At 43.9% G+C, this 12312-nt stretch overlaps 1 protein-coding gene across 16 annotated transcripts in view; it reads left to right on the forward strand.

The window, feature by feature from the left end:
- Positions 1–12312, forward strand: part of Kiaa1217 (KIAA1217 ortholog) — a 458308-nt gene that overhangs the window by 296457 nt on the left and 149539 nt on the right. For all 16 annotated transcript variants that reach the window (XM_029470001.1, XM_029470015.1, XM_029470008.1 and 13 more), the window contains exon 3: positions 10168–10366. In XM_029470001.1, coding sequence (XP_029325861.1) covers positions 10168–10366 — 199 coding nt within the window. The remainder of the gene's footprint in view (positions 1–10167; positions 10367–12312) is intronic.

Below are 12312 nucleotides of genomic sequence, written 5' to 3' on the forward strand. Positions count from 1 at the left end.
AAAAAAAAAAAAAGATCAAATATCAACAGCTGAGCTGTACAGAAACTCTGAGAAACCAGTACAAAAAAATGGTAGCTCAATGCTTTGTGGAGTTCCTAGTTCACAAATGCTGTCCTCTTGAGTTTTACGACATTGTCTTTACCCTAACAATATCAAGTAAATAGTCTGATTATCTTAATTGTTTATTTTTTTTTTCCGGTTTGGGGAATGGAACCCAAGGATGTATTGTGAGAGTAAACACTCCACCAATGAGATCCCCCCAACCACTCTGATTATATCATTTAACTTATTAATGATGTTTCACTAGGACATACCATTGTTGGAATTAGTCTGCAGGCCACAAAACAGTGTGAGCAAAACACAAAGCTCTCATGTTCTTAATCTTGTCCTCTGCCTGGTTTTCCAAATCCCAGTATTTAATGACATAATAAGCCGGGCAGTGGGGCACACGCCTTTAATCCCAGTACTTGGGAGACAGAGGCAAGTGGATCTCTGTGAGTTTGAGGCCAGCCTGGTCTACAGAGGTCCAGAACAGCCAAGGATACATAGGGAAGCCCTGTCTCTGAAAAACCAAATAAACTAAACCAAACCAAACCAAAACATATGACAGTGTTAGAAACAAACAAACAGAGCAGGATTCTGTTGAAAATGAGATTCTGTTGAAACTCTCATAAAGTGGGGTTTTTTTTCTTTTTGTTTGTTTAGATTCATTGTTTGTTTGGGGGAGTTTTATTTTGTTTTATCTGAAACTCTCTACAGTGAAGTTGAGCATGTGGTAGTTATGATGGTGGTGGTAGGGAGGAGTGCATTAGAGGGTGGCTTTGGATGTGGGTGGGTGTGCAGTGTATGCTTGTAAGCAATAGCAAAAACTTTCTGAGATATTTGGAGAGGATGTGGCCACCAACACAGAGGTAAGAGTTCCCAAGATACTGTCTGTGCCTTACACTGCAGTTAGACCTTTGCTACTAGGGGAAAAATACCTGATTGGTTCCACAACAATTCAGCTCATCTTTAGGGATTCCTCCCAAAGGCATGTGTGTGGGGTCTTAATGGCTTTCACTGGGAGGCTTCCAAGGTGAGTCCTCTGCATAGATTGTATTCTATTCAGAATTTCAAAGCCTGCAATCAGGTCCCTCTCCTTTCATCCCTGGAGTCAGAACAGTCCTCACAGACACCTTTAATCCCAAAGCTTTTCAAGTGCATTCTTGCCTCTGAATTCCAGTAGCAACTGCAGCTGAGAATTCCAGCAGAGGCCAGTGAGGGCTATGGAGCCACAGGGCTTGTTCAAGCCCTTGCATGTTTGTTATGCATACACTGCTTGTTTCAGATCAAGAACGAGGGATGCAGCAATTGACTACAGGCAGAATCTAGTAAAGGGGGCTCTCACCAAAAGAGAAAGCACATTCACATTCAGTCCTGGGACTGGCTGGAAATCTCCAGTAGCTCCCTTCCTAACATGCTGTGTTTTAGAAAATTCTTCTTATATGATAAGGAAATACCTACTCATACCTCATGAGGCAAAAATGGTTTTTCTTTCTTTTTTAAATCTAAAAGAAACATTGTTGTTTCCCATTTTCCTGTAACTGAGAGGGTTGGATATCAAAAGACGAAACCAACACAAAAGATGCTCTGTGGAGATTATGTTTATAGCCTGGTATTCTTCACAGGCATATGTACCCTGCTGCAGCATGCAGGTAATGCAACAGCATGCAGGTAATACAGCAGCATGCAGGTAAATGCAACACATTTGAAGATGACAGTGTCATGTTATATATGTCAAAACATTGCACACTTCTGTTTCAAGGACAAGGATATACCTCTTTGTACCAGAGCTGACCTTGTCTTCTGTCTGCTGCATCTGTAGAAAGGGACTTGCATGGCCGGGGCAGAAGGCCCCACCCTTGCTCATGACCATAGTTGGGTTGTTGCACAGATGTCTGTGATGGCTCTGGACAGGCTGTCTATGGGCATCGAGCAGTTGGCACGTCGGTCCCCCCATCCTTCTGATCCGACAATGAAATAGTGCACATCAGGAGGGGAGACTGAAAGAGAAGATGCAGTTGTACTTCGTTTCACTGCTGAATCATCGAGTTTCACTCCAGACCAAACATGGATGTTTTCACAGGTGAAAAATGTGAATAATGTCTGGGCACTCCCAGCAGAAGAGGGAGGAAAGCATTGATATACGAGCCTTGAAGAAACAGGGTATGGGCACAGTTTATCAGGGAAAAGTCATCAAAATAAATCCTAGAGAAAAATTAGTAACCTTGCTCCAAACAAGGGAGCGGAAATACTGACCTTTCAGAGCTCAAGGAGAGGTAGTTGAAGAGCCTCAGAGGAGTTGCTTAAACTCCCATTTTCTATATATGGGGCTGAAAGTACTGCATTGCTGGAAACCTGTCCTGGGTCCTGACTCTCGACATGAAACACCCAGGAAAACACCAAGCACTCCATCTTAAGTGGGTTTGTGCCTTCTTCTTTTTTTTTTTGGTGGTTTTTCGAGACAGGGTTTCTCTGTGTAGCTCTGGCTGTCCTGGAACTCACTTTGTAGACCAGGCTGGCCTCGAACTCAGAAATCCACCTGCCTCTGCCTCCCGAGTGCTGGGATTAAAGGCGTGCGCCACCACGCCCGGCTTTGTGCCTTCTTCTTGATTGGCAGCAGGGCTCTTTAGTCTTTGCCCATCTTTAAAAAAAAAAAAAAAAAAGTTGGTTTATTTGCCTCAGCCACCATTTCTCTGAGTCTCTAGAGTTGAGACCATAGTGTCACAAGATTGGTCTATCCCATCCTTCTTTTATATTTATATTGCAGTCCATTGTCATGCCCAGTGTGCTCCCTCCTCTCCCAGTCATCATCATAAGAATGGTGCTGAGGAACCCAAGGGGTCCAGGCTCTGATTTTTTTTTTTCCAAGAGTCACCGAGGTTGTGGGAAAAAGCAAGAAACCATGCAAAACTCTAGGCTGCCTGCTTTCAAAGGTCCTCCGGCTTTGGGTTCCGGAACTCAGCTGAGAATGGCAGATGCCTGGCCTGGAGGACAAGAATCTGGGCGGATGCATCGACCCTCAGTGGGTGTCTGTAAAGACAAAAGCCCAGGAGAAGTCTGGTGTGCATTACGGAGCTCTTTGTCTTCCTTCCCATCTCCAGTTACAAACTCAAAGACTTCTGATGTAAAGAAAAGGGTGGGACCTCCCCTGGGTCTTAGAAAGGGCTCTCTGTAAACTGAGCCTGGCTCAGACCCTTCCTACCTAGTAACTAGATTTTCTTCGAAGATGTAGTGTTGCTGGACTGAGGATGGGAGAGGAGAACTAGAGCCCGTGCTTGACTCATTACATGATAATACTTAGTTTGTTCCTAGCTCTACATGGCTCTCTTCAGTTCAAATGAGAATTTAGACTAGGGTGATTTGAAAGTTTCTCAAGTACAAGGTGTCATGATTCAGCTGATTCAGTGAAGGAGATAATTAACAAGGCCTAGGAATGAGTCCTTCTGAATACATTTGTGTTGTGTTTCTGAGTGCTCTGTGGCAAACTGGGCATTCATTTGGATGACTGGAAAAGTTTATTAAGGCAATGTTGATTGTTCTTTTCAAAACAGATTGTGATCTGAATACTTTGGCCAACCAGACATCCCACTGTTCCTGGCAATTAGCATATCTTAGAAAGCTTAGTTTCTCGGGTTTGTTTTGCTGGACCTCAGCATTTTGGTTTAGAGTTTAAAAGGTCTGAAAATGAGAAAGAAAAAGCAGTCTTTGATGATTAATCTTTGATTTCCTTTCCTCTTTGGCTGTAGTATTTAAATGCAGCAACATCACACACACACACGCACACGCACACGCACACGCACACGCACATGCACACGCACACACCAAGCACAAACCTGATACCCTAATAAAGCATCTAGCTTGTGGTGGATGTTGGAGGATGTGATGAGAGGCAGGCACAGCATTCCCTAGAGGTAGTGCTGGAAAGAACTTCTAAGCATGTATATATGCTTATGTACGTATGTATATACAGAGCAGGTACTGTATAGGCAATAGCATGTAGGATGTCTTAGCTATTCTTTTCTGCTGGGTGATAGTGCCCTTTCTTCTTTGCATGATGTATTTCATGATGTGTTTGAATAATATGTTGACTCCCCTTGCTGAAAAAGGAATTTTCAATAGGAACACATCAGCCAACTCTCATCCGGTAAAGGTTATATGTTGACCAATTCTTGGTAGAAAGTGATTCAGAGCCAGCATCTCTAAGTTCTGGTTAAGTAACTTAGCAATGAGAAGCATATTCATAACCTACATACTGGGCTTGGGGTCTGTCATCTGCTAGTTCAGTGTACAAGGCTTAGGCACTGTTTCCGCAGCAGTAAGCACTGTTATGAAGCTACAGGGATGGCTAAGTGAGATCACCACATACGAGTCATCGGGTCCAGGGCAATAGGAACCTGAGATGGTAGTCCCTTTCCCTCCACCTTCTCCTGTCATCAGGAAGAGATGATATCTGGACATTTAGTCAGAGAGCTGTAGATAAAGATTTGGGAGAGAGCCATATGAATCCCCTCACACCATCACTGCTCAGTGATACAAAGTCCTCCTTAAGGAAGAACACACTTTAGGAAAAGTAACTGGACTGGCTGGCATGACTATACACACCACCATGTTCTCATTTGTGTTTGCAGGATTGAGGCACTTGGTGAACTGGGAACTCTCTAAAAATCTGTAATTGAAATGCAGGGAGATCAGTGTCCTGGGACACCATGAAACAGCAAGGGAAATGCTTGAGTGGCCCAGAGAGTGTTCCCATCATTGCCTAGGGTTAGGGCTAGCCCTCAGTTCCACAGTCCTCAGAGGCAGCAGAGCTGGACAATGAAAGGCCCAGAAAAGTCTTCATCTTAATCCAAAATCCTGCCAGTAGTCTGCCTCCCTTTTAGGGAACATTAAATCTACCCCCAACACACCGTGTGTTTACACATACATGTTTGTGAGCATATGCACACGTGTTTATATACATGTGGAGGCCAGAAGTCAACATCAGATGTTTTCTTAAGTTGTTACTGACCTTGGTTTTTGTTGAGATAGGGTCTCTCACAGAACCTAAAGCTTGCCATTAAGTTAGCTGTGAAGCTACTGGATCCTTCTGCCCCTACATCCCATGTGCTAAAAGATGATGGACATCTACCACTGTGCCAGCTTTTACATGAGTGCTGGGGAACTGAACTCGGGTCCAAGTGCTTGCTTGTGATGAGAATACATTCCCAGCTGAGCCATCTCCCCATGCCCTATTCCTTTCCTATACTCATTATATATATATATATATATATATATATATATATATATATATATATATATAGTAAGGAGTGTGAGTTTGTTTTGTTTAGTTCTGGAGTTTAAAGCCAGGTCACACACTTAAGACAGATCTCTTTTGACTGTTGTTTTGCCTCAGAGTTTTGGAAACTAAGCAGTACCCCTCTATATGATAATCCTCCCCTAGCTGCTTGATGCTGTTGGCTTGGTCTCTAGAGAGTTAAATGCTCTTCCTGGCTGTCACTCATGTTTTATATCTGAGTAACGCCACATCCTGGGCAGGAGGGAGGGACTACTAAAATTGGTTTTACAGTGATCACTTGCTAATGAGATGTAGAATCTTCTGGAAACAGTGAAAGAACAAAACTGGAACTAAGGGCAGAACTAGCTGTAAGCCCCACCCCGTGACATACCCAACCCCACCAGTGACTGGAAGCTGCAAACCCCAGAATCGCTTGCCTAGGCAATGGACCAGGTACCTCCCATCTGTGAACCACCACAAGTCGGTGTGGTCCCNTTTTTTTTTTTTTTTTTGGTTTTTCGAGACAGGGTTTCTCTGTATAGCCCGGGCTGTCCTGGAACTCACTTTGTAGACCAGGCTGGCCTCGAACTCAGAAATCCGCCTGCCTCTGCCTCCCGAGTGCTGGGATTAAAGGCATGCGCCACCACGCCCGGCTTGGTGTGGTCCCTTTTCTCGGTCCTCTTTCTCATCACTTCTCTGGGCTGTTTCATCATCACACAGTAAATTCCCTGACCCATGATGGTTTCTGAGAAGAAGAATTTGATTGGTTTCATCATGCTTAGGTGCCTAGTGATTGGTCCCAATTAGGGGAAAGGACTCAGAGCAACCCAACATCTCCCACACTCAGGTTCTATTCTCCCAAAAGCCACTTTTAATTTTCATTTTTTAACATTGCAGTGTTAAGAAGTCCCAGAACTTGGTGTGCTGGGCAAGCATCCAACCACTGATCTGTCCTGAACACCTCCATTTCTTATGCCTGTGAACCTTCTCCCCTGCCCTCACAGTGCCGCACCCATATGGCTCTTCTTGTTTGTATGGTACAAATATGTGGTTCTGTTCTGTTGTTTGTTTTGGAAATAGTCCTAGGCTAGTCTCACACTTGAATCGGCTATGTGGCTGAAGACTTTGAACTACTGAATCTCCTACCTCTACCTCTCAAGTGCTACAGGGTGTCACCATGCCCAGTTCATGTCATCTTAGGAATTGAGCCCACAGCTTTATGTGTGAGGCAAATCTCCTCAGCTTATGTGCTGGGTGCAGGCTAAGTGCCCAAGTGCATCCTTTTTCAGTATAGCATATCATGAGCTATCCATTTCCATTGTCTTTTCTATGAGCTGAAAATGTCTTACCAGTAAGTAGCATCGGAGGGGAAGGTGCAGTGTTTGGGGAAATTGCTAATGTGCAGGGACAGTTTTCAAAAACAAAAAAAAACTGAATGACATAAAAGTCAAGAGAAGTATACATTTATAACCAAATCGTTTATATATAGGAAGTTAGAAAAGATATCAGCCCTTTCGTCTCTATTTTTATATTTACTTACTACTGTGATGACCCTGAACAAGAAATAGAGATTTGATGATTCATTTTTTTCAAGGATTATTGCCTATTGCAATGGAAAATAGCAGCTCATCACACACATTGTGCCAGCCGTAGGATGTTAGGATGTCTACAGCAGAGCCAGCAATATTGTTACTTGTTATTGTGCTTGGCTAAATGAGTCCTTCTTCACCTCCCTGACTCTCTTGATAGAGCACATCTAGTTTGAGATGCTGCTTAGCATAACTAAGAGGCTCTGTCATTGGTGACCACAGCCATTTCTCCACATCTTGGTGAGGTAGGTGAGTGAGAGTTAGAGATATTTCCCTAGTCGGATAATGTGCTCGGTTTGATCCCAGACTGAAAGAAAAACAGTCACGAAGAGTATCACTTCACCATAATAGATGCCAACTTCATAAAAAGTAAATTGGGAAATAATCTGCTTTGGAAGCTTGCACATGAAAACAAACCTAAAGGACTGATTTGCCTGTTAATGGAGTTGTTTCTGGCTGGAATCTTGGTTCTTAATCTCATTGGCTTGTAATGTCTGAGTTTCATTTGGATGTGCAGGCATCTCTGGAAGGCACATCCCTGCAGGTCACAGGAGGGGAAGAATTGACTTTGTGTTTCCCACAGTGGGAGGGTCCTGTATGGTTCAGCACAGTGTGGCTGTCTGGTAATGCAATGGAGGTGATGCCATCTTTATAAAAGTCCCTTAGTAGTATTGTTATGAAATATAAATACAGCGACAGCAGGCAGTATCTAGCAGGCCCAGGCCAAGGTGTCCCTCTGAGAAATCACACCATGCGGCAGGCCTGATTTAAGGGGAACACACACACACACACACACACACACAGAGAGAAGGGGGGGGGATGCAAGCCTAGGTCCCTAGGAGGAGTCTAGCTGAATCGTCTGTTAACTAATAGGTACCACATAAAATGTGGCTTCACTCAAGGATTAGTAGCTAAATCATTAAAGCAGGAAAGACAACATAATTTTCAGTATCTCTTGATTTAAATAAATTTAAAAAAACCTCCAGATAAACCCAGAGGACTATAAAACAAGTGAAGCTCACTGGATGGCAGGGCTCCTCATGACTGAACAGATCTCTCCAAAGGAAGCCTCAGTGCCTTGAGTTAAGTGCCTGATGGACGGGCATTTTCAGACAGCCTGCACCCTACCACGACCCCCACTCCCACCCTCAGCTCCTGCGGAATCTTAGTAAACTCAGCTGCCTGGTTATTCTAGATCAGTTCGCCTCCCACAAGGTGGCTCCAGGAAGATTGGGACTGTGTGTCCATTTTCTAGCGTTCACCAAGTTCCTTAGTGCCTCCTCTCTACCCTATGAAGTCCCCTAGCTCTTCTCTGCCATATGAAGTTCTGTAGCGTCTCCTCTCTACCCTTTGGCCTGTATCATTATCTCCAGTCTCTATCCAGCAGCCACTGTGATCTAGAAAAGCATCTTTATCCTGCCACCATTCACCCCTTTCCCTGTCTGAATAGTCAGTGCCACTCCATTACCTTTGGTCAGGTGATAATTCTTACTATGATTCCTCTTGCTCTCTCCCCCATAAATGTCCAGGTCCACAGCTTCTTTATGTCCCATGGACTTTGCACAAACTGGTCCATACAACCAGAATGCATTTCTCACTTTTCCCCTTATACTCTGGCTTGGACCCTCTCTCCAATTTCTTTCTTCCTAGATATCACCATGTACATGTTTCTGACTCTAGATACACACGCTGACTTCTGCCACCAATCTTGAACGACAAACTTCCTCTCAAACTGCACCCCATCTCTCAGTTTTTTTAAGTCAGGACTCATCTGTGTAGACCTGGCTGTCCTAGAACTCATTTTGTAGACCAGGGTGGCCCCACTCTGCTATTCATGGTCTCTGCCTTCCAAGTGTGTTGTCCTTCTCTTTAATGTATGTCTCCTTATGGATTATAGACACCATGAGGAAGAAAGTCATGTCCGCATGCTGCGTCATTCTCTCCTTAGTCCCAAGCCTATGCCTGGAGCATAGAAGTAGGGTTCTGTTGGCTATTCATGGAAATGTGAATAAGTATACAACACAATTCATATTTATTACTTATCATAATTCCCTTGGGTTATTTATGGCTTTCCATACACATCATCAATTAATTCAGGAGCTGTTTGACATCTCCCAGTGCCTAACACCCTGATTTCTGGACAGTGCTCACCCCCATGGTTTATGTTCATGGAGTACTATCTATTAACAGGTAAGGGACATTTGACATACTTACTCCCTAGCGTAGCAGTCTAAACAGGTAGTTCACAGTGAAATTATATTAGGCAATGTGTAGGTGGGGTTATTACTTGTCTGCAGATTAGCAAGGAAGATTAAAAACAAAATTATGCAACTTACTGAGTGTCCTCTGCCTCAGAACAGAAAAACAATCAATGGTAATATTAACATCTCCTTCACTGTGTAGTTTACTGAATTATAAACACATTTTTGTTTGGTTTGTTCATTGCTTTGATTTGTTTATTTGGTTGTTTGGTTTAGTGTGTGGGGAGCAGGGTTTCTCTGTGTAGCCCTGGCTGTCCTGGATGCACTCTATAGAGCATGCTGGCCTTGAATTCAGACACTCCCCTGCCTCTGCCTTCTGAGTGCTAAGATTAAGCCACCATGCTTGGGCAAGTTTAATTTAATTTAGTTCAATGTATGTGTATTAGTGTGTGTTTGCATATGTGTCTGCATGACTGTTGCATGACTAAGACCTCTAGAGGCCAGAAGAGAGTCTCCCCTAGAAATGGAGGTACAGGTGGTTATGTGCTACTGTGTGTCCTGAGAACTGTTTGAGTTCCTGCCTGACTTTATTCCATGGTGAACATGATGTGGCTAGTTTTATGTCATAGCCAGTGAATATTAACCCTTGAGCCATCTCTCCAGCTTCTGACATCAGTTCTTTATAGACAACTGTAAAGACCAGTTTACTCTAGCGTGAGCCTAATATCCACATTGGGCACAGAGAAAGGTGCACAGGCCCAGCTGTTATGGTGAGAATCTGCTTATTATTCTCCACCAGTCTTTCCTATCGTGCAGGATGACCCCTATCCTATGCCATTTATAAGGTAGATATCTAGTGATTATAATTAGTAATGGGGTCATCAAGGACATTTTTTTCTAGGGATGTATACTACTGACTCCCAGAGCAATCCTTATGGTGGTTTTCTTCCTGCCCAGAGCTGGCATTGACAATATCATGGTGATAATAAATTCATATTAATAAATAATAAATAATTCTTTCTTGTAGTAATAACACTTTCTTTTAAAATATCTTTTGCAGACAAAAAGTCCCAAGCTGTCCCACAGTCCTCAACCTCCCAATTTGGGGGATCCGGTTGAGCATTTATCAGAGACATCTGGTGACTCTTTGGAAGCCATGTCCGAGGGAGAAGTTCCGAGTCCTTTTGCTAGAGGCAGTCGTACTCGTGCAAGCCTTCCCGTGGTGAGGTCGACCAATCAAACAAAGGAAAGATCCCTGGGTAAGCTTCAAAAGGCAGGACACGCCTTCATCTGACTGCTTGTTCATGTTTTTATGCTTCTGAGCATTTGCCCTTGGACTCAGATATCAGTTTAACCTTAGTCTGCAAATGCTGACCCTAGAAGACTTCGATGGTTTAATATTGTGTTCGTTTTCCATCACTGACAGTTACCCTACATATTGTTGCATAAGGCAGAAAGATTTATTTTGGTTCACTATTTTAAAGATTTTAGTCCATGTTTGCCTGGCTCTGTTGCTTCCCTTATGGGCCTGTGGGAAGACAGTCATTATGGAGGAGCAAAATGGCTCACTTCACAGCAGGGAGGATGCTCTCATTCCCTAATCTACTGTTTTGTTCCTATAGGGAGAACAGACATTATGGTGGAGTATGTGGTAGAACAGAGCTATGGTTAGGATGAAGATAGGGAAAGGAAGGGCCAAGGGTCTCCAGTTATCTTTCTTTCATGTGGCTCCACTGTCCCAGGGTGCCATCGCCTCCTAGAATTGGTGCAGGCTGGTAGACAAGTCCTTTACCCATAGGCCTTTATGAGGACTTTAAGATCCAAAGAAAATGAATATCAAGTTATGCAGGATAATTTTATGTCCACCTGACACAAGCTAGAGTCACTGGAGAGGAGAGAGTCTCAATTGAGAAAATGCCTCTATAAAATGAGGCTGTGAGCAAGCCTATGGGGCATTTTCTTAGTTATTGATGGAGGAGGACTCATGCCATTATGGGTGCTACTGCCTCTGGGCTGGTGGTTCTGGGTTCTATAAGGAAGCAGGAAGCAGGTTGATAAAGTCATGTGGAGCCATCCAGCAAGCAGCACCCTTCTCTGGCCTCTGCATCAGCTGCTGCCCCCAGGTTCCTGCCCTATTTGAATTCCTGTCCTGACTTCATTCCATGATGAACAATGATGTGGAAGTGTAAGCCGACTAAACCCTGTCTATCCCAGCTTGCTTTGGTCAGGGTTTTTCATCACAACAGTAGTAACCATGACTAACACACTTGTGTTAACTCTTGCCGAAGTCCAGACTGCTTCTGGGGCTGGGCTCACTCTGAATTGTCTAGTACTTTCTACTTTAGCCATCACACTGGGAGAGCTTTCCAGTTTCCTGGACAAAGGAATAGCCAAGGGGTGAAATAGAAGGAGCCCATCCTGGCCCCGCAGACCACACACCCCAGTCAGTCCCAGAAGGTACAGTGATTGGGGCATGAACCCTGAGAGGGGGCTTTTCTCTCCTTGCCCTCTGTGCTGGTATGTTGTGTACTGTCCCCCAACTTTTTAAGGATTTCACTTAATACTTGTGTTTGCAGCCAGGTGGAGTCAGGAGAAGAGAGGATAAGATGAGGGGTCAATGCAGAAGACAACTGAATTCTGCACATCACACCTAGCAAACTGTTGTTGGAAGTATAAGGAGAAGATAGGTGTGAATGGTGCCTTGATTTTCCTTCCTTGTTGCAGGTAATATCCAGAGCAAACTGGGTTCAGATGCCACTCTGACTATTCAGGCAAACCCTAGCCCAAACAAAAAATGCTATGTTATTTGTGTGGTTTCAGACATTACGTTAGCTATCTTAAAAGGCACAGTGTTGCTTATGTTAACAATACTACTACTATTTTTAAAATTTTTAGCCATTTATGTTTATTGTTGTTTGGTTGTTTGGTACTTACTGTCTTTGTTGTTTGTGTGTATATGTGTGAGTGTGGGTGCCCACACGCCATGGCATGTAGGAGGAGGTCAGAAAATAACCTTTCTACCTTGTTTCAGAGGCAGAGTCTTGTTTGTGCTGGGCTGAGTATTGCTGAATTGAGTATTCCAGGCAGGCTGACCCTAGTGCTCTGGGCAAGCTCTCATCTCACTGTAAGAGTGCTAGGATCAGGGTTGGAGAGATGGCTCAGTCATTAAGAGCACTGGCTGCTCTTCCAGAGGTCCTGAGTTCAA

This window comes from Mus caroli, chromosome 2 (assembly GCF_900094665.2).
Source record: "Mus caroli chromosome 2, CAROLI_EIJ_v1.1, whole genome shotgun sequence".
Classification (NCBI taxonomy): domain Eukaryota; kingdom Metazoa; phylum Chordata; class Mammalia; order Rodentia; family Muridae; genus Mus; species Mus caroli.